Genomic DNA, 22,602 nt, shown 5'->3' on the forward strand with positions numbered 1-22,602 from the left:
GGCGGTGAGGTGGGCCAGGCTCCGGTGACGGCTTGGGGAACGGGGGGGGTCCCGGCCGTGTCAGCGTCAGGATCGGCGGCGGCTGGTACTAGTGGGGCCCCTGCGGCTCCTGTGGACAAGGCGGTGTCGTCGGTGGATCCGTCTCCTGTGCTGCCTGTGGTGGATAAGGTGGCTGTACCCAAGGCTGCAGGTAAGGATGATGGGATTCGCATTGCGGATTCGGCGAGATGTGAGGTATACGTATGTTTTGAGGGCCCCTTGGGGGCTCACCTCAAGGCGGAGGTTCGGGAGAAGATCTGGAAGGATGAATACGTCGAGATCTTTACGCTGCTTCCGCTGGAGAAGTTCAACCTGGACAGGGTGAAGCCGGAGGAATCGAAGAAGGATGATGAGGAACGGCGGCGCTATCGGTTGATTCCGCGCACGTTTAGCAATTGGCTCCAGGCTTTCGCTATTTTTGCGAGTGTGGTGGGGGAGAAACACCCGGAGCATTGCTCCGCGTTGTTTTGTTATTTGGACGCGATCGGTGAGGCTCACCGGGTTTATGGGGGGGTGGCGTGGCTCCGTTACGACGAGCAATTCCGCCAGCGTAAGGCGGTTCGCCCGTCGCTGAGGTGGGACCATAAGGACATCAGTTTGTGGATGCGCCTTATGACGTCGGCCCGGGCAGCGCCGTCGTCATTTCCGAGTGGGGTCGGCGGTCCGTCTACCTCCAGACAGTCGGCCACGAAACGCAGGGGTTTCTGTTGGCAGTTCAATGAAGGAACGTGCCGCTTCGGGACGGCCTGTAGGTTTAAGCATGAGTGCTCCGGTTGCGGGGGCTCACACCCCTTATCCGTTGTTTCAAGCAAGGTAAGTCTCGTTCCGGGGATGCTCAAGGTAAAAGGGACGACGCCGGTGATGGTGGAAAGGATGCAGCCTTTCCTAAGTAAGTATCCGGACAGGGCGGCGGCCCGCTTGCTGGAGGATGGTTTTTCTTTTGGTTTCCGGATTCCTTGTTCCCTTGACCGGGTTCCCCCTATGGCGGACAACTTGCGTTCCACGGGACTGAACCCCGGGGTGGTGTCTGACAAGTTGGCTAAGGAAGTGCTATTGGGTCGCATGGCGGGTCCGTTTGTTGACCCCCCCTTGCCTGACTTGGTGGTTTCTCCCTTGGGTTTGGTTCCGAAGAAGGAGCCGAATAAGTTTCGGTTGATTCATCATCTGTCATTTCCGAAAGGGGGCTCGGTCAATGATGGCATAGATCCGGAGGCCTGTGCGGTGTCGTACACGTCGTTCGACGCTGCCATTTGTTGGGTTCGCCGTTATGGGGAAGGGGCGTTGCTGGCTAAGACGGACGTGGAGGCCGCGTTTCGTTTGTTGCCGGTGCATCCGGATAGTTTCCGCCTGCTGGGCTGTAGGTGGCGGGAGGCGTTTTATGTCGATCGCTGCTTGCCGATGGGATGCTCTATTTCCTGTGCGCTTTTCGAGACCTTTAGCTCGTTCGTGGAGTGGGTGGTTCGGGAGGTGGCGGGGGTCAATTCGGTTATCCATTACTTGGATGACTTCTTGTGCATTGGCCCCTCGTTGTCTCCCTTGTGCGGAATTCTGCTGGCCACCATTCAACATGTGGCTGAGCGTTTCGGCATCCCCTTGGCGGCTGACAAAACGGAAGGTCCGGCAACCTCGATCGTTTTCTTGGGCATTGTCATCGACTCTGTGGCTATGGAATGTCGCTTGCCCGAGGACAAGTTGAGCGATCTGCAGGCAGAAATCGGCCTGTTGGTGGGCAAGCGCAAAGTGCAACTTCGTCGGTTGCAGTCGCTTCTTGGCAAGTTGGCATTTGCATGCCGGATCATGCCGATGGGGCGGGTTTTCAGTCGCCGTCTGTCGGCTGCCACGGCGGGGGTCAGGTCTCCGCATCATTTTGTCACGCTGTCGGCAGGGTTGGTGGAGGACTTGCGGGTTTGGCACGTCTTCTTGTCGGAATATAATGGTCGTTCGCTGTGGCTGCGGGGTCCGATCAGCAATTGGGATTTGGAATTGTTTACGGACGCGGCTGGGTCCACGGGTTATGGTGCCTACTTGCAGGGTCGTTGGAGCGCTGAGCGTTGGCCCGAGGCTTGGCGGGGGGAGGGTTTCTTGCGGAATTTGGTCTTGTTGGAACTTTTCCCCGTCATAGTCGCGGTGGAGTTGTGGGGGGATGCCCTTCGGGACAGGAAGGTGCGGTTGCACTGTGATAACATGGGGGTGGTGCAGGTTATTAACAGGCTGTCGGGCTCTTCTCCACCGGTCGTTCGTCTGTTGCGTCACCTAGTTCTGCGCTGTTTGCAGCTGAATGTCTTTCTGTATGCCATGCATGTTCCTGGTGTGACCAACTCGGTTGCGGATTCTTTGTCTCGTTTCCAGGTGGACAGGTTTCGGGCGTTGGCGCCGGATGCGGAGCAGCGGGGGGAGCCTTGTCCATCGGAGCTCTGGGTGATTGCGTTGGGATCGCCGCCGAGTTGGTCAGAAGGTCCTTGAGTGGCGGGACTTGGTCGGCATATAGCAAGGTATGGCAGGAATGGCGGGTTTTGTTGGCGCGGACGGGAGTGGACGGGGTGAGTATGGGTTCCCGATCCCTGTTATTGTATTTTGTGTGTTTGAATTTTGAACAAGGGGTGTCAGTGGCAGCCATTAATCGGAAGTTGGCTGGCCTGGCTTTCTTGTTCAAAATGTCTGGGTTACAGGATTTCACGAAAGACTTCGTGGTGCGGCAGGCTCTGAAGGGGTACCGGAAAGGGGCCAGGCGTCCGGACGGGCGCCGGCCGGTTTCCTTTGTTTTGCTGGGTGAGGTGGTGGGAAAACTGCGTAGCATTTGTTCCTCTGGGTACGAGTCTCTTTTATTTACAGCGGCTTTCGTTTTGGCTTTCTTTGGGGCGTTTCGTATAGGGGAATTGGTCAGCCCTTCCAGGACTGTGCACGGTGGGCTTCAGGATGGTGAGGTGAGTTGTTCGGACTCGGCGGTGGTGATATTCCTCCGGCGTTCCAAGACGGATCAGGTTGGTAAGGGTGTGCAGGTACGTCTGTACCGGGTTCGGGGTTCGCCCCTTTGCCCGGTTGGGGTGGTGGAGGAATTCAGGCAGGTGCGTCCGCCTGGGGGGGGTTCCTTTCTGATGCACAGGGACGGGTCGGCTTTGTCCCGGTTTCAGTTCGTGGCGGTGTTCTGGCGGTGCTTGTCCGAGCTGGGTTACGATGCCCGCCGGTACGCTTCTCACTCCTTCCACATCGGGGCGGCCACTGAGGCGGCCAGGTGGGGTGTGGATGAAGCCACGTTGAAACGGATTGGTCGATGGGAATCTTCTCGTTTTAGGTTGTATGTACGTCCTCATTTGGTTTAGTTGTTTCTGTGGGGTTTTTCGTGTGTTCTGGGGAGGTTGGTGGTCTGTCTTCTGTGATTTGCTACGTGTTATTTTTTTTTCCTTACAGGGGGAGCCGCCTGCCTCGTCTGGATTTTGGGCCACTCATATGTGTATTGGGGGGCCAGGAGGGCGGAAGTTAGGCATGATGGGCGGCAGTTGGGGTTCACCAGGGAGGAAGCCACCGTTCGGTGGATTGGGATTCCGGGTTTGCTTTGGTGCAGGGTCCTGCCGGAGGTCACTCGTTTTGCTCAGTTGGACAGGGCCGCCGGGCATCTTGCTCTTGCACGCAGGGGGCAACGACCTGGGGGTCCGGTCCATGCGCCACCTCATCCGGGATATTAAGTATGATTTTCTCCGGTTGCGTGTGTCTTTTCCCGGGACGGTGGTGGTGTGGTCGGAGATTGTGGGGCGCACTTCCTGGCGTTTTGCAAGGTCAGTCGCCAGGTTGAATAAGGCCAGGATTAAGGTCAATTCGGCGGTCAGCCGTTTTGTCATCAGAAATGGGGGTTTGGTAGTCAGACACCGGGAACTGGAGGTGGACACCTGGAGGTATCTGCGCAGTGATGGTGTCCACCTTAATGCGGTGGGGACAGATTTGTGGTTCCTAGGCATTCAGGAGGGCTTGCAGAGGGCTTTGCGAGTGTGGAGGGGCTCGCAGGCGTAAGGTTTCACGTCTGCGTGCTGTGGCGGTTGGGGGTCTTTGGAGGCGGTACAATCTGTTGTTGGTAACAAAGTTCATAGGGTGACCCATCTAGGTATGGAGCCCTCTAGTGTATCCCGGTTAATAGCGGATTAACGGGAAGTGGTAACAACGAGGTATCAGTGGTCAAGTGGGTTGTCCCTGAGCTGGTGTTTCGCGGCTGGGGACCGTTTAACGAGTTACACTGATACACAGTCAATTGGAATTTGGTGCCTCCCAAGACCAACAACTCATTTAGGGGATACTGGAGTATTTATGGTTATGTTAATATTTATGTGTTTTGGTTAATTGTGTTAATAAATGGCCCACCGGGCCACTTTTCTCCAAACTGGTGTCACGGGTGTTTCTTTATAGTTTAAGGAAGTGGTTTAGGGGTTAGGGGTAGTAGCCTTAGGAATACCCTTATTCAAGAAAGGCCCGCAGCAAAAAAAAAAAAAATAAGCGTAGGGCCTCATGGAAGGGTTTAATGGGCTACGGTCAGTCTAGGGTTAAGGCTGTTGGTTCAAGTGGAGGTCAAGGTCAGGGATTGGTCAGTGTCAGGTAGGTGGGGTAGTTAGTGAGAGAAGTGGGGGGGGTTTACTTACGGTTGCAGCACAATTCGCTGGGAGCCAAGGTGAAAGGATCCCCGCCCTCCCGCCCTGGATTGGTTAGTTCTAGGGGGATTGTTTTGCTGGTTGGGTTTGTTGGTGTATTGGGTTGGTGGGTTTGGTTGGTTTGTTTGTGCTGGGGGTTGTTTTTTTTTTTTTTTTTTTTTTGGGTTGGCGGTTGGGGGTCTTTGGAGACGGTACAATCTGTTGTTGGTAACAAAGTTCATAGGGTGACCCATCTAGGTATGGAGCCCTCTAGTGTATCCCGGTTAATAGCGGATTAACGGGAAGTGGTAACAACGAGGTATCAGTGGTCAAGTGGGTTGTCCCTGAGCTGGTGTTTCGCGGCTGGGGACCGTTTAACGAGTTACACTGATACACAGTCAATTGGAATTTGGTGCCTCCCAAGACCAACAACTCATTTAGGGGATACTGGAGTATTTATGGTTATGTTAATATTTATGTGTTTTGGTTAATTGTGTTAATAAATGGCCCACCGGGCCACTTTTCTCCAAACTGGTGTCACGGGTGTTTCTTTATATTTTAAGGAAGTGGTTTAGGGGTTAGGGGTAGTAGCCTTAGGAATACCCTTATTCATGCTCCTTACATTTGTAGTCAGTGGGAATAATTCCCTTCTTACAGATAGCTAAAAAGATCATTGGTTTCAGGGGCAACTTATCTCAGTGGCAGCAAATGCTCATTGCTCAGGGGACCTCAAGCAACCTCTGGAGGAGCCCTAGTGTTCCATGGAACGCAGGTTGAGAAAGGCCATTTTAGGGTATAAGAGAAAATACAGAAGGTAGAAGAGCTTACAGTCCTTTAGGGTATAGGTGGAAATACAGAAGGTAGTAGAGCTTACAATCCTTTAGGGTATAAGGGGAAATACAGGAGCTTACAATCGTTTAGGGTGTAAGGGGAAATACAGAAGGTAGAAGAGCTTACAATCTTTAAGGGTATATGGGAAAATACAGAAGGTAGTAGAGCTTACAATCCTTTAGGGTATAAGGGGAAATACAGGAGCTTACAATCGTTTAGGGTGTAAGGGGAAATACAGAAGGTAGAAGAGCTTACAATAGTTTATGGTATAAGGGGAAATACAGAAGGTAGAAGAACTTACAATCTATTAGGGTATGGAGGAAAATACCAAAGGTGGAGGAACTTACAATCTATTAGGGTATAAGGGAAAATACAGAAGGTAGAGAAGCTTACACTTACAATCTATTAGGGTATGGAGGAAAATACTAAAGGTGGAGGAACTTACAATCTATTAGGGTATAAGGGAAAATACAGAAGGTAGAGAAGCTTACAATCTTTTAAGGCATAAGAAAAACTACAGAAGGTAGAAGAACTTACAATCTAATAGGATATAAGTAAGGTGGAATATATGGTTAGCATATCACAAATGTTAGGATGTATGTCTTCCAGCACACTTACCGATTATTGTTACCCCACACAGCTCATTGGAGAAGCCGCAGTCTGGATGGTCATTAGGGGGATTGGGTCCAGGCCAGCTGATGTATTGGTAGGCATCTGTAGGACTAACACATCAAACAATTGATATAGAACCAAAGTCCACAAATACTCACCTCCTCTCCAGCAAGCTCCTTTGCCGGTGCTGAGATGTTCTCCTTGGCTTCTTCAGGATACAAGGTCTTCAACTATCTTCACTGGCCAGCATGGGATGACGTAACTCCTGCACATGCACACGGGAGTTAAAGCATCCCAGCAGCCGGTAGATACTAGAATTGTACTTCGAGCTGCAGAAGCAGCCCAATTAGCTGAAACAATGGTAAGCATATTTTCCCTGAACACCAGGTGGTCTCCAAGGGTGTCTGGTAGGCAGGGCCGGTGCAAGGATTTTTGCCACCTTAGGCAACATAAAAATTGCCGCCCCCTGGAAAACATATTTGTTTTTCTGGCACTGCAGGACCCTGTAGAGCCCCTCTCCCTCCCACCCCCATCCTAAGTTGCTGAAAGGGTTAAAACTCCTTCAGTCACTTAGCTTGGCGCTGGGTCAGGCTCAGCCTACTCGCCTAATGTGCATGCACAGCAATGGCCCCGCACGCGCATTAGACCTCCCCATAGGAAAAGCATTATTCAATGCTTTCCTATGGGGATTTTGGCGACGCTGGAAGTCCTCATCCTGTTTCCGGGTGCAGGATGGTAGTGCCCCCTCTAAGTTGCGCCCTAGGCAGCTGCCTAGGTCGCCTTACAGGTAGCGCCGGCCCTTCTGGTAGGGTCCCTAAACTGTCCCTCCCTTTCAGGAATCTGTTCTCAAAGCTGAACATATTTTTTACTCACAAACGGGTATCTGTCTCTACCTGAAACTATCCACACTGTGGGTTAACCAAAATGGCTCAACAGAGGCTATATATACTTAGGAATATAACTGTGCTCAGTGTTGAATTTAAATCAAATAAATTGTACCCATGTAATTAGGCAAATAAATAAATGAAAAATTGTGATAAATTTATGTGAAACAACATCACAAATAATCTATGCAGATACTGTTGTGATGTGTATAATAAATATCAGTGTTTACCGATCTTCAACCAATTAAATCATCAGACCCATCCAATTTATCAGAATATCACCAATATGAAAAATAGGTAAACAATAAAATAAATATCACCACGTGTGAATCGTTAACAATAAGTCCATACTGCATTGATGGACTTCTCATGCACGGTTCACACAGTGCCAGAGCAAGGTCATCTAGAGCCCACGGCACACATACCAATCTGCACCCCTGCCCCCCCCCCCCCCAAGATGTTTGAGCATTATGTGTCAGCAACAACCCCCCCCCCCCATAAAAAATAGAGCACTAATCTGCATGCTTACCCCCTAAGCATACATTCCCCCTCCTCTCAGTGAAAATCTGCCCCCTATACCCTCTCCAACCTCAAACCCTCTCTTTCTCTAAATCCCCCCAACACAAATCTGCCACAAAAACAATTACCTCTCCCCTTCTACCATCTCCCCCTCTACCATATCACGTCTTCCAGCACAACCCCACCAAATTCCCCCTCCCAGCACAAATCCTCTCCCCCCCACTCTGAATTCCCCCTCTACCATCTCCCCCTCTACTATATCACATCTTCTAGCATAACCCCACCAAATCCCTCCTCCCAGCACAAATCCTCTCCCCCAACTCCGAATTCCCCCTCTACCATCTCCACCTCTACTATATCACATCTTCTAGCACAACCCCACCAAATCCCCCTTCCCAGCACAAATCCTCTTCTCCCTCCCAACACAGACCCCCCCCCCCCCCAAACCACTACTAGCACACCCCCTCCTGGAACAATTCTTATCCCCCCTGCCACCCTCCAAATTCCCCCTCCCAACACAAATCTCTCCCCCCATCTCCTTGAGGTGCCCCCCCACCTCACAAGATACCACAGCGCATAGGGCAGCCGCCTCTTTTGCCAACCCCATGACCTGGCTCTGGGTTTACAAGTGGTGTTATTTACCTTTTTTCCAATCTTTCATATTGGTAATATTCTGATGCTCTGGATAAGTCTGATTTTTTAATTGGTTGAAGATTGGCACAGGGGCTGTATATAACCTCTCTGTCTCAAATCTCTGTTCTGCATCCCATTAGACACAGGCTTCTCAAGATGGCAACCAGGATCCATGGCTGAGGGCACATTGATGCCATGCCTGTCCCCCGACCCTAGACAGAACAAAAGGAAATATATTGCCCTGCAAAACTATTTCAATTAAGGAGATGGGTGGTGTATCTTGTGGTGAATAGTGAGAACTACATGCCTAACACCTTGTTACACACTTACCTGATCACTTTGCGGTAACTGTCATACTGCAGGACCGGGACGAATTGAGACATATTGCCAACCAACTGCAGGTCATATATGGAGTAATCAATAAAACGCTGTCCCTTTTCATCAATGCTCAACAGGCCAGTGATTCCTGTGTAGATGAATTACTGACATAAATGCCATGTAAGTATAGTATAACAAAGCTTTAAAATTAACTTGTATTATAAAGCCTTATTTATTTTTTTACTTGGGGAGGGTGTGTGGAAGTGTTAGAGCCCCTGTCATGTTTTTATTGCTGTCTGTGTCCCCGCTGGGGGGATTTACCCTCTCTATGTGTTCTGGTGACCATTATCACTGAGACAGTGATTGATGGGAAATCCAAAATTTTACACTTGTCAACAGAATGGGAATAGAGCAGAAATATCCCTCCTGTTCCACTAACAACTGTCTAAGGGGGGAATTCCTCTTACTTCCAACAAGCAGGCAGGAGACACAGGAAGCTGCATTATTGCAGTGGAAAGCAATGGTGCCACCCTATAACAGTATAACATGAGAGATGTGTGTAAATGCCAGGAATGGGCAAAAAATATTACAAAACTATGGCTGGTAAAACAGTTTAAATATACAGCATAGTTGAAATCTGTTTTTTTTTTTTTTTTTATATATATATATATTAGATTGTGACTTTTACACAAAAAATTGCATTAAAAATACATCATATTGAAAATTATTATATTTTTCTCGGGATTGTCCCTCATGCTGCAAGCCAATGACCATCAGTTCCGCTGTTTCTATACATAATAGGTGCCAGAGAAAAAGCCAGTGGCGCACAAATAAAATTCAAAGTAGGTGTAACTTTATTGTACCAAGATAAGCAGACACAGAGCTCCCTCCCGCCTTCTCCCTAGGACCTCCTCCTCTACAATTATACAATTAAAATGTGTTTTTTGGTAAAACACATCAGGGGGAGACTTTGTGTCTGCTTATCATGAACAATAAAGTTACACCTGCATTGAATATTAATGGTGAGCCAAAGGCTTTTGCTCTGCTGCGTATCCTTTTCAGTCATTCCACTCAAAAACTGGGCTTAATTGTAGAGGAGGATCCTTCAAACTATGGCCCTCCAGTTGTTCAGGAACTACAATTCCCATCATGCCTAGTCATGTCTGTGAATGGCAGAGTTTTCCAATGCCTCATGGGATGAGTAGTTTTGCAACAGCTGGAGGGCCGTAGTTTGAGTATCCCTGTTCTATAGGTTACTTTGTGTCTACATGTCTGAAACAATAAAGTTACACCTGTATTGAATTATAATGGCGTGCCGCTGGGTTTTTCGCCTTTGGATTTACCGATGGCTGGGCCCATTCTCGGATTCTGGCACACATTCTTTCAAGAGACTGACCCGGTGCAATGGGCTTGTGAGTGGTCACTGCTCTCACCATAGAGCTGAGTGTGGTTGTATCCTCTCAGACTTTGCACCAATGACCTTCCGTCCGTCATATTCATCCCGTGCTTCAGACTTATCTTCAATCCCAGCATATACATTAAGACCGAGTCATGGAGGTAAGCGGCATAGGGGCTCACCTGCAAAGGAAGAACACATCAGGTAGGAAGGTATAGGATCTTGTCAATGGAGATAAACATTTGAGTTTTTACATTCACCCAAAATTCTGGTGAAAAATACGAGATTTTGGTAAAATCTGGCATTTTGGTGCAATGCATTGGAGTTATTGGGGAAGGTATAATTAAGGTAGATTTTTTGTGTTTTTAAGAGTATAATTGTGTTTTAATTATCTCCTGAGGACTACAGAAGTTCCTTTCATCTATCCTAAACCTGTTCTTGTGGCAAAAATTTTATTACCCTCATTATTTGTGAAAAAAAAAATGATTTACAGAAAACAACTGAAAAAAAATATTTTTTAATATATAAATATTTTTATTATATATTATATTTATATATTTTTTATTTTTGTATTAAATGCTTTTTTATTATGTAGAGCAAAGGATAAAACCCGAAAAGCTGCACATCACTTCAGACCAGTGGCGGCTGTTGTATATGGGGAGCAGGGGCACCGCCCCCCCTATCCATGCGTCCGGCCCCCTAATTTACATACATATAAGAGTTGCCATTACATGACTGCACACCAGTGCACAAAGCAAGGACCATAAAGACATGGATGAGTGAGTTTGGGGTGGAGGAACTTGACTGCCCTGCACCGAGTCCTGACCTCAACCCTATAGAACACCTATGGGATAAATTAGAGCAGAGACTGTGAGCCAGGCCTTTTCTCCAACATCAGTGCCGGACCTCACAAATCCACTTCTGGAAGAATGGTCAAACATTCCCATAGACACTCCTAAACCTTGTGGACAGCCTTCCCAGAAGAGTTGAAGCTGTTATAACTGCAAAGGGTGGGCCAACTCAGTATTGAACCCTACGGACTACGACTGGGATGCCATTAACCACTTAAGCCCCGGAGGATTTGGCTGCTAAAGGACCAGGGGTTTTTTTGCGATTTTTTACTGCGTGACTTTAACGGACAATTGCGCGGTCGTGCGACGCTGTACCTAAACGAATTTGACGTCCTTTTTTTCCCACAAACAGAGCTTTCTTTTGGTGGTATTTGATCACCTGTGCGATTTTTTGATCACGCGCTATAAACAAAAAAAGAGCGTAAATTTTGCAAAAATAACAATATTTTTCACATTTTTTTATATGAAATTCCCCAAAAAAAAAAGTAAAAATCTAAATTTTTTAACATTTTTCGGCCAATTTGTTTTATGCTACCTATGTTTGGTAAAAAAAATCGCAAAAAGCGTATTTTGATTGGTTTGCGCAAAAGTTATCGCGTTTACTAACAAAGAGAAAGATTTTTGTCATTTTTGGTGTTTTTTTTTTTAACGCGTAATGGCGGCGATCTGCGATTTTTTTTTCGGTACTGCGACATTGCGGCGGACAGATCGGACCCTTGACTGACATTTTTGACACTTTTGGGGTTACCAGTGACATTACTGCAGTAATCAGTGCTATACATATGCACTGTTGCTGCAAAAATGACACTGGCAGGGAAGGGGTTAACTTTATTGGGAAGGGAGGGGTTAAGTGTGTCCTAGGGGCGTGCTTTCTACTGTGTAGGGACATTGCTATTGGTGTAAAAGCAAAGATCAACCGTTCTACATAGTAGAACGGTCAGATCTTTACTTTTACACAGGGAGAACTGACAGGCAGCTTGTTTACACAAGCTGCTCTGTCTTTCTCCCTTCACAGGAGCGATCGTAGTGTGGCCGGCGGACATCGAGTCCGCCGGTCACACGCACTGACTTGCCTGTGAACGAGCCGCGGCGGGCGCGCGCCTCGGCGGGCGCGCGCCCGCTCGCTATAGGCTCGCAAGTCAGTGACAGGCGAGTGACGTACCGATACGTCACTCTGCCTGGCCGGGGCTGACCGCCGCAGTATATAGTCGTGCGGCGGTCGGCAACCGGTTAAAGTGATTGTAAAGTCTCATTTTTAAAAAAAATAAAACTAACAAACATGTTACACTTACCTCCTCTGTACAGTTGACTTTGCACAGAGTGGCCTGGATCCTCCTTTTGTTGGGTCCCTCTTCTGCTCTCCTGGCCCCTTCCTCCTGTTGAGTGCCCCCACAACAAGCAGCTTGCTATGGGGGGACCCGAGTCAAGTCACAGCTCCCTGTATCCATTCAGACACGGAGCTGGGGCCAGGCCCCGCCCCCTTTCTCCTCATTGGCTGACTGACTTTGGTTGACAGCAGCAGGAATCAATGGCAATGCTGCTGTGTCTTAGCCAATCAGAAGGGAGAGTCCTGGGACGGCCGAGGCATTCGTGGACATCGCTGGATAAAGTCGGGCTCAGGTAAGTATTAGGGGGGCTGAGGGGGGGCTGCTGCACACAGAAGGCTTTTTATCTTAATGCATAGAATGCATTAAGATAAAAAGCCTTCCTGACTTTACAACCACTTTAAAGTTTATGTGCGTGTAAAGGCAGGCGTCCCAATACTTTTGACATTCTAGTGTATATGAAAATAATTTAAAAGCGACAGTACACAAGTAGCAATAAAATAACAGAAATTAACATTAAAACTAAACTACATACCCCCGCCCAAAAAAAAGGCATGTAAATTAAAAAAAAAAAGTAAAACTTTTTTTTTTTCATGTAAATTTCATCTAAGCAACTCAGCAAATTTGTGACTTTTCATTTTAATGACATCAGGGAAATCCATAATTTATAGGAAAGATTATTCTGCATGAACACCAATGACTTTCCCTACCATGAAAATCATATGTGGGCAAAAATCTCACACAGCAATTCTGGACATTATGAAGATGATACGTCCATGCATTGTGAGAGATCATTTCATTATTGGAAGATAGCAAAATAGGCAAGGGCAAAGGTCATTCATACGATGGAGAATAGATTAAACGTTCCACTGCTGCATATCAGTTTTTCTGCTTTCAGGATTGCTTTAGTAACATTTTTTTACAACGCAGACAAAAGGTAAAAAGAAATATAATTTAGTGAGGAATAAAGGACATGCAGGTTCTGTTTCCTGCTTTGCTTTGCTACACAATGGTTGTGCCTTACTGTTCCTTCTAACAATATAAGTCTGTGAGTCAGCCAATTAAAACCAATGTGTGGCTGATATTTTATCTTAACAGCTGTTATAATTTAGACATAATCCTGCCAAGCCACTGCGCTGAGAGCGCCCCCTAGCGCTGCCATTCTCATAAAGGGTTCCGTCAAACCATAGGGCACCTCTAGAGCAGTGATGGCAAACCTTGGCACCACAGATGTTTTGGAACTACATTTCCCATGATGCTCAACTACACTGCAGAGTGCATGAGCATCATGGGAAATGTAGTTCAAAAACATCTGGGGTGCCAAGGTTCGCCATCACTGTTCCAGAGGTTGGTATGGGCTCTTTAACAATTTATGCATCTCAGATAAGTTACCGCTAATACCAGTGATCTTTTCAGTTATCGTACTGATTACCAATGTAAGGAGCATTCTTCCCACTGACCACCAATGTAAGGAGCATTCTTCCCACTGACCACCAATGTAAGGAGCATTCTTCCCACTGATCACCAATGTAAGGAGCATTACTCCCACTGACCACCAATGTAAGGAACATTTTTCCCACTGACCACCAATGTAAGGAGCATTCTTCTCACTGATCCCCAAGGTTCTAGAGCCCTCCACTGCTCATCAATTTTAGACAGCCATTCTTAAGATCTTCAAGTTCAAACACATACATAGTTGCCAACATTTCATAAAAATGTCCAGGGACACTTTGCAGCACAGCTATCAATTACCACACCCACTTCCCTGAAGCTCCGCCCACTCTGCATAATTAATCTCGCCTACTTATATTATAGAGTCTACTCAATATAGAGAGAATTACAGGAAATTGAAAAGGGAATTTCAAACTTAAGGCCAGAGTAGCAGAGTTGGAATAAGTCTCCCATTCAGCTGCACTACTTCTGCGCAACATTTATGGGCAGCCCGATTAACAGGCACTTCCAGGGACAATATAAATTACCTGGGACAGGCTCCTATTTGCAGGGACTGTCCCAGGAAAAAAGGGACAGTTGGCAAGTATGCACATACTTCCGGTTCTGGCGCTCATGCAGGAGGAGCGATCCACTCAGCTCCCGCTGCACATCTATTTAAAAATAGAGCACCGGAGGGTGCCTGGAGGAGAGCAATCACCCCGCACAGCATCCAGACCCCCTGGAGGTCGGAATGGATCAATTCCTAGAACACCAGAAGTCACAGGCTGCCTCCAGCACCGATCGTCCGGGGGCCGCTGCACAACAGACAGACGCCCAGGGACGTACCAAGGGGTTGGCCAGATTGGTGCCCGCCAAGGGCGCAGGCCGAGGGGGGCGCAAAAAAATTGGCAGTGTTAGCAGTGATTTTTGCGCCCTCCACTCAGCATGCAACCCAAACGACCCCAGGCAGCGTGCGGCTCCAATCCTTGAGCTCGTACCACCGCCCAGCACAATGAGACTCCTTCAACCTCCTCTCCCAGGCAATGCTGACTGGGGAACCCCCCCTCTCTCTCTCTGTCACCCCCTCTCTCTCTCTCTCTCTCTGTCACCCCCCTCTCTCTCTCTCTCTGTCACCCCCTCTCTCTCTGTCACCCCCTCTCTTTCTTTCTCTGTCACCCCTCTCTCTCTCTCTCTGTCACCCCCTGTCTCTCTGTCAAACCCCCCCCCTCTCTCTCTCTCTCTGTAAACCCCCTCTCTCTCTTTCTAAGGGGGCGCCAATATGCCCTCACAGCAATCCCCTACACCCGCAGGGTAACCCACGGACCCAGCTTACCACAAAATAGCTGAGGATGTTGCAGCAATATTGTCCCCTACTATAAAGGCAGCTGTGGAATCTGCCATAACCCAGGGCCTGTCACAAATCAACAAGGAGCTTACCTCCCACAGACACCAGATACAGGAAACAATACTCAATAACAGAGAAATACAAGCTCAAGATTAGGCACTACAAGCCCTGCAGGACAAAATTGAGGACCCGGAACATCGTTCCAGGAGAAATTATCTCTGCATTATTGGGGTCCCAGAATCGGTTCATCGGGAAGGCATACATACACTCTGCTCCGATACCATACCACACGCCTTAGGCCTTACATCCCCCTGCATTGTGGAGCGGGCTCACAGGGTAGGCTCACCTAATAAGTACAGGAAAAATCCAAGACCCATCATAGCCAGGTACCTGAACTATGTGGACAAAAATTTAATTTGAATGAAATTCAGGCACCAACGCTCACTCCAAGTGTACGGCTATTCTATTCTACTGTTTGCAGATTACTCTGCGGAGGTGTCCAAGAGACGTAAATCCTTCTCTCAGGTTTGCTCGACCCTCTTCCAGCAGCAAATTAAATTTACCCTGGCCTACCCTGCACATTGCCTGTGACCGCTACGGTAGGAGAATGCTTGTCTTTTCACTCCCCTACTGATGCGGAACACTACCTCTCTTCTAACCTCATACCTATGGAAGACTCCTCTTCTCCTGCCAGGAAAGCTTCGCTATCACGCAAAGCGCAAATAACCCCCACTAAGGAATCATTAAAAAAAGTCAGATATGGTGCTCCCTCCTCCCGCAGAGCCATCACCTGAACTTTTGGTCACACAGCCCTTCATGTGGGGCCCTCTTCTCTTTCTCCTCGTTCATAGCGAGGCATACCTTACCCTTGTTGGTGAACTTGGTAAGCTGATAAATGTTAAACTGAGTTAATGTTTATTTGGGATAATAATCCCCAATGGGTCTTTTGCTTACTTTTCAAAAGGTGAGCACTTGTATGTTCGATTTTAATCAGATATTGTGACAGTTAACCAATGACTACTTACCAGGCTGTACTGTTTTCTCAATTTTATACTATGGCACTGTTTACTAGTTATGATCTTCATAGATTCCCTACCCTCTGGGCGTCTCTCCTCTCCCCTCTCTCCCCTCAAAACAGCACTAGGGTTGTGGGACCGACCCTGCCCTCTCTCCTACATGCAGAAAAAAGTGAAGTCCGCACGCTACCCCCATCAGGAATAGTGCCCCATCAGTGTCAGTGAGGAGGAATAGTGCCCCATCAGTGTCAGTGAGGAGGAATAGTGGCCCATCATTGGTATCAGTGGAATGAATAGTGCCCCATCATTGGTGTCAGTGAGGAGGAATAGTCCCCCATCATTGGTGTCAGTGGGAGGAATAGTGCCCTATCATTGGTGTCAGTGGGAGGAATAGTGCCCTATCATTGGTGTCAGTGGGAGAATTAGTGCCTCATCATTGGTGTTAGTGGGAGGAATGGTGCCCTATCATTGAAGTCAGTGGGAGGAATAGTGCCCTATAGGTGTCAGTGGGAGGAATAGTGCCCTATCAGTGTCAGTGGGAGGAATAGTGCCCCATCATTGGTGTCAGTGGGAGGAATAATGCCCACTGCATAATATACACACTCCATAATATAGCACAGCCTTTTTCAACCAGGGTGCCCTGGCACCCTGGGGTGCCTTTTGGGTTCTTCACGGGTGCCTTGACAAAATGCCTAAAATTTGCCCCAAATTGTCCAAAAACTGTCAACACGTGGGTGGATGAGGTCTGCCTTTTTTGTTAAACAAAGCTACAAGCTTTTATTGTGCAACACTAGAGCCTTGGGCACTGTGTAGGGCAGATGCCAGTGTCTAAGAACCAATGACATCATAGGTTGATAAGGTGGGCATCAGATGCCTGAGGACACTCTAGTTTGCCCTTCCTCTGCTCCTCTTTTTCAGCACTCTGGTCAAGTTAGCTAAGTGAGGGAGAGAAACTGAGAGAAGAGAAACACTAAATACTAGTCAGTACCAGTATGCAAAGATGCATTTGCTTTTTAAAAATAAATCACCTCTAATGTTGGATGTCCGACGTGTGTACTGCAAATGTAAGAATATTAGTTTTGTTTTAAACATTTTAGAATGGGGTGTCTCGAGAATGGGGTGCATAATTTAAAAGGGTGCCTTGACTGAAGAAAGGTTGGGAAACCCTGATATAGCACATAAAATATCTTGGCATCTTTGGGACTCAATCCTATATCCTCAATGCTATATAATAGGTCAGTCATGTACATTTATATGCCTCTATATCATTATAATATGAATTTGGTTTACTACAATATAAATTTTTCCTATGTCAGCTCTTTTGTAACATATCTGTGTTATATTTGGAAATTGATTGAATATACTTGTGTAAGTCATGGAATGTGTAATTATTACTACTTTTAATGAAGTTGTACTTTATTAAGTGACCTGTCTCATTTAAAGGCCCATGACCATTGCAATGTGTTTGTAAGAATCAAATCTATGTAGTGCGGGGGTGGGGGGTCACTGCAAGGGTAGACTTTACCTAACAGGGGCACGAGCAAGCTTAAACAGACACTCACTTGCACCTAAGTTTGATCAAGTCTATATAGTTACATAGTAATGGAGGTTGACTAAAGACAACAGTCCATCCAGTTCAACCTGTGTAGGTGTGTGTGGCCCTAATCATCTCTCATACCCCTTAATGTTCTGATCATTGAGATGTACGTCCAAGAGTCTTTTGAAAGTAGCCATACTTCCTGCAGTAACCACCTCTTGTGGTAGAGAATTCCACAGTCTTGTAGCCCTAACGGTAAAGAACCCCCCTACATTGCCTGAGGTTAAAACGCTTCTCCTCTAATCGCATTGTATGTCCTCGTGTCCTCATGCAATCCTTGCGACTGAATAGCTTTTTTTCTATACTGAGATCACAATTGAGGTATTTGTAAATTGCTATCATGTCCCCTCTCAGGTGTAATATACTATTACCAGTTACAATATATGCAAGCACTGTCGGGTTTATCAGTCCTGGATCAGGGATTGCTTTGTTGTATGGGTGCATATATTTTTATGTGTGGGTGGGCTCGCACATTTATATATATATATATATATATATTTAGATAGATAGATAGATAGATAGATAGATAGATAGATAGATAGATAGATAGATAGATAGATAGATAGATAGATAGATAGATAGATAGATAGATAGATAGATAGATAGATAGATAGATAGATAGATTGATAGAGATATATATGTGTGTGTGTGTGTTGATTTTTAATTTTTGTCTATGCATTTAGGCAGCCTTGTTGAAGGTAGCACCTCCAACACTTTGGGGTACACGGTAAACAGCATCCCCATACTATATCCCGCTGCAGGTAGGCTGTTCCACTAAGTTATCCTTTTTCTAGTTTATGAACGTTTCTTTTCGTTCATTTAATGGCAAATATGTGTTTGCATTACAGGGCATGTCTGTTCGGCCTCAGTGGTCAAAGATTGTTGTGACTGTATATAAAACTCCCACCACCAACACTTCATACCTATAAAAGTCACATAGATATATATGTCTAGGCACGGATGGCGGAGATCCTGAGACATTGTTTTTAACATTATACATGGAAACTTGGAATCCGTCATCAGTTTAATATATGTAGGTTCTCCTGTACCAAGTTATGATTTTTTTGATTGTAATATACATTGTGGCATGTATGTCCTACTGACATATATATTTGCATTTTATAGAGTATTGACACATATTACACCCCTAAGGAAGAAGCTGCCTGGGCTTTGAAACGCGTCAGTGACTTAGCTGTTGATCCATGTACATCAGCGGTCACTAAATGGCGGCCCGCGGTCCATTGGCGGCCCGCGCGATGCTTCTGCCCGGACCGCTTGCGGCTCACTAGCAGCCGTTGTCCTGTCGGGCCGCGAGCCGCGAGTAGGGGAGTGACGTCCCGCGCGCGCCCCGCCCCCTGCAACTGACTAATGGACATCGCGGTGTCCTGTCGGGCTGCGAGTAGGGGCGTGACGTCACTCGCGCGCCCCGCCCTCTGCTCCTGACTGCGGCTCCCTCACAGCGGACGCTATGTGCATGCCCCGCCCCCCTGTTCGCGGCTTTTGACTCAGCTGGCTCCAGGTATGTGGAGCACATTTTTAGAGGAGAATAATGCAATTTAAAAAAAAAAAAACCCTGAAGTGTGCAGACTGGCATGTGTTGTTGTGCTCATTAGAGTGCCCCATAAAAGAAACAAAATATGCCCATCAGATTGCTCCCTTGACATAAAATGTGCCCATCAGCGTGCCCCTTATTTTATGCTAAGGGGCACTCTGATGGGCATATTTTATGTTAATGGACACGCTGATGGGCATATTTTATGTTAAGGGGCACTCTGATGGGCATATTTTATGTTAAGGGACACGCTGATGGGCACATTTTATGTTAAGGGGCACGCTAATGGGCATATTTTATGTTGAGCGCAACGCTGATTTACACGTTTTGTTTTGCCCATCAGCGTGACCCTTAACATAAAATGTGCCCATCAGCGTGCCCCTTAACATAAAATATGCCCATCAGTGTGTACCACAGCAAAAAATATGCACATCAGCATGCCCCTTAACATAAAATATGCCCATCAGCATGACCCTTAACATAAAATAAGGGGCAAGCTGATGGGCACATTTTATGTTAGGGGCACTCTGATGGGCAGAACAAAATATGCCCACCAGCATGACCCTTAACATAAAATATGCCCATCAGCGTGCCCCTTAGCATAACATTTGCCCATCAGCGTGACCCTTAACACAAAATAAGGGGCACGCTGATGGGCATATTTTATGTTAAGGGTCACGCTGATGGGCACATTTTATGTTAGGGGGCACCCTGATGGGCACATTTTATGATGGTGGGATCGCTGATGGGCAAAATAAAACATGTAAATCAGCGTTGCTCTTAACATAAAATATGCCCATCAGAGTGCCCCTTAACATAAAATATGCCCATCAGTGTGTACCACAGCATAAATATGCACATCAGCATGCCCCTTAACATAAAATATGCCCATCAGCATGACCCTTAACATAGAATAAGGGGCAAGCGGATGGGCACATTTTATGTTAAGGGTCACGCTGATGGGCACATTTTATGTTAGGGGGCACGCTGATGTGCAAAACAAAACGTGTAAATCAGCGTTGCGCTCAACATAAAATATGCCCATTAGCGTGCCCCTTAACATAAAATGTGCCCATCAGCGTGTCCCTTAACATAAATATGCCCATCAGAGTTCCCTTTAACATAAAATATGCCCATCAGCGTGCCCCTTATTGTGTTAAGGGTCACGCTGATGGGCAAATGTTATGTTAAGGGTCATGCTGATGGGCATATTTTATGTTAAGGGGCATGCTGATGTGCATATTTATACTGTGGTACACACTGATGGGCATATTTTATGTTATGGGGCACTCTAATGGGCATATTTTATGTTAAGAGCAACGCTGATTTACACATTTTTTTTGCCCATCAGCGATCCCACCATCATAAAATGTGCCCATCAGGGTGCCCCCTAACATAAAATGTGCCCATCGGCGTGACCCTTAACATAAAATATGCCCATCAGCGTGCCCCTTATTTTGTGTTAAGGGTCACGCTGACGGGCAAATGTTATACTAAGGGGCACGCTGATGGGCATATTTTATGTTAAGGGTCACGCTGGTGGGCACATTTTGTTCAGAGTCAGCACAGACTCAGACCAGATTCGGACCTCGGGCAAATGAAAATTTTAGCGACCGGACCTCCTTGAATTTTAATTCATTACCCCTGATGTACATTATACACATTGGTGCAAGTACCATTGCGCATTCCATGTATTTTTTGTAATTCTTTTGTAAATGCTTTGATTCATTTGTGATACAATAAAATGAGCCTTTTATACAAAATACTGTGGTAAATTCAATTAGTGCCTAAACAGTTCCACATTAAGGGGAATTTTTCTATGGTTCAAACGGTGCATGTTTAGGAGATATTTACAGTACCTATAGGTAAGCCTTATCATAGGCTTACCTATAGGTAAAAGTTACAGAGGAGGGTTTATTTCCTCTGTAACTGCTTCCCGACCGCCCGCTGCCTATTTACTGCGGCAGTGCGGCCCTCCTGCGCAAACCAACGTAGACCTACGTCAGTCAGCGCCTGCAGCTAGGGGGCGAGCGTCCGCCCCCACTCGGCAGCGGGGACTCCGATGCATGGGGAAGGTGGCTCCGATTGCCGCCTGACACCCGCGATTGCTCCCCGCTGTGAAAGAAGAACGGTCAGCTGTTATAAACACAGCCGACGTTCTTCTCCATGGAATAATCACAGAGCGCCTGTGATCCTTCTATATAGGATCACAGGTCTCTATGATCATTTCACAAGCCACGCCCCCCCTCACAGTTATAATCACTCCCCTAGGCTCACATTTAACCCCTTGATCACCCACAGTGTTAACCCCTTCCCTACCAGTGTGATTATTACAGTAACAGTGCATACTTTTAGCACTGATTACTGTAGTAATGTCACTGGTCCCCCCAAAAGTGTCAAAAATGTCAGTTAGGGGTCCGATCTGTCCACCACAATGTCGCAGTTCCGCTAAAAATCGCAGATCGCCGCCATTACTAGTAAAAAAAAAAACAATAAAAATGACATAAATCTTACCCGTAGTTAGTAGACGCAATAATTTGTGCGCAAACCAATTAAAATACGCTTATTGTGATTTTTTTTTTTCCAAGAATATGTAGCAGAAATCAAATTGGCCTAAAATGTTGAAAAATTTAGATTTTTACATTTTTTTTCAGAATGTTAAATTGCAGAAAGTGAATTGATGGTCTGTTTTTGTTTATAGCGCAAAAAATAAAAATCGCACAGGAGATCAAATACCACCAAAAGAAAGCTCTGTTTGTGGGGAAAAAAGAGACATCAATTTTATTTGGGTACAGCGTCGCACCACTGCACAATTGTCTGTTAAAATAACAGTGCAGAATCGCAAAATATGGCCTGGTCATTAAGGGGGAAAATCTTCCTGTCCAGAAGTGGTTAAAAGTTGCTTAACTGCAGCAGAGAAAATTTTGGTCTCCTGTCCTGACAGGGCTGTGTAAAACTCAGGACTGGATGGAAAGAAATACAAATCCTTTGGAAGGTATGTGCTGAGCTGTTTGCTGAGAATTCAATAAAATCACCTGGCTCTCAGAAGTGATTTCGCTGTAGTACGGAGGCCCTTTCAGTCTCTCATAGACCTGCTTCATGAAGGATGTGTAGCTGTAACTGGAATTCAGGGCGATCATGAGCACCGGGTCATAAGCCCTAAATTTATTTTGGGTGCTTTCGCTGTCCTTCCAAAACATCTCCTGAAAGAAGGAAAAGAACATTTTTAAAGACCAGGAAAAGAAATTACATTTAATTTTGCGACACATTGTTACTAAGTTACAACGTTTATGAAAGTTCTATATAGAAAGATGCAGAATAAAAAAGGAATCATGGTAAAAAGTAAATAGACTGGTAAAAAAAAAAAAAAAAAAGGGGGGAAAAAGCAAAAAAAGAGTGAAAACAGACAAAAAAAAAAAAACACGCTTAAGCCCTGGTTCACACTGCACACCACATGTGATTCGCACCACATTCCGTGCAGTGTGATTTGAATCCATTATTTTGAATGGCTCATATCACACAGCATCCGCATGAAAAAGGTGCAGATGGCTTTTTTTTTGGTTTACACCCATGAGATCCGGTTCATGCAAACACACTGTGTTTTGCGACCTGCTTTTGGGGTGTGGTTAACTTTTGTTTG

At 46.4% G+C, this 22,602-nt stretch overlaps 1 protein-coding gene across 1 annotated transcript in view; it reads right to left on the reverse strand.

The window, feature by feature from the left end:
• The window catches only part of LOC309564206 (guanylate cyclase 2G-like), a gene marked incomplete at both ends in the record, with an annotated part of 133,633 nt that overhangs the window by 75,853 nt on the left and 35,178 nt on the right, over positions 1 to 22,602 (reverse strand). Inside the window, 4 exons of the mRNA XM_082268833.1 lie at positions 6,102 to 6,205; positions 8,462 to 8,597; positions 9,883 to 10,027; positions 21,998 to 22,165. Of these exons, the coding sequence (XP_082124959.1) occupies positions 6,102 to 6,205; positions 8,462 to 8,597; positions 9,883 to 10,027; positions 21,998 to 22,165 (553 nt within the window). The remainder of the gene's footprint in view (positions 1 to 6,101; positions 6,206 to 8,461; positions 8,598 to 9,882; positions 10,028 to 21,997; positions 22,166 to 22,602) is intronic.

Source organism: Pelophylax lessonae (assembly GCF_965119305.1).
Source record: "Pelophylax lessonae genome assembly, chromosome: 9".
In the NCBI taxonomy this organism is placed as follows: Eukaryota; Metazoa; Chordata; class Amphibia; order Anura; family Ranidae; genus Pelophylax; species Pelophylax lessonae.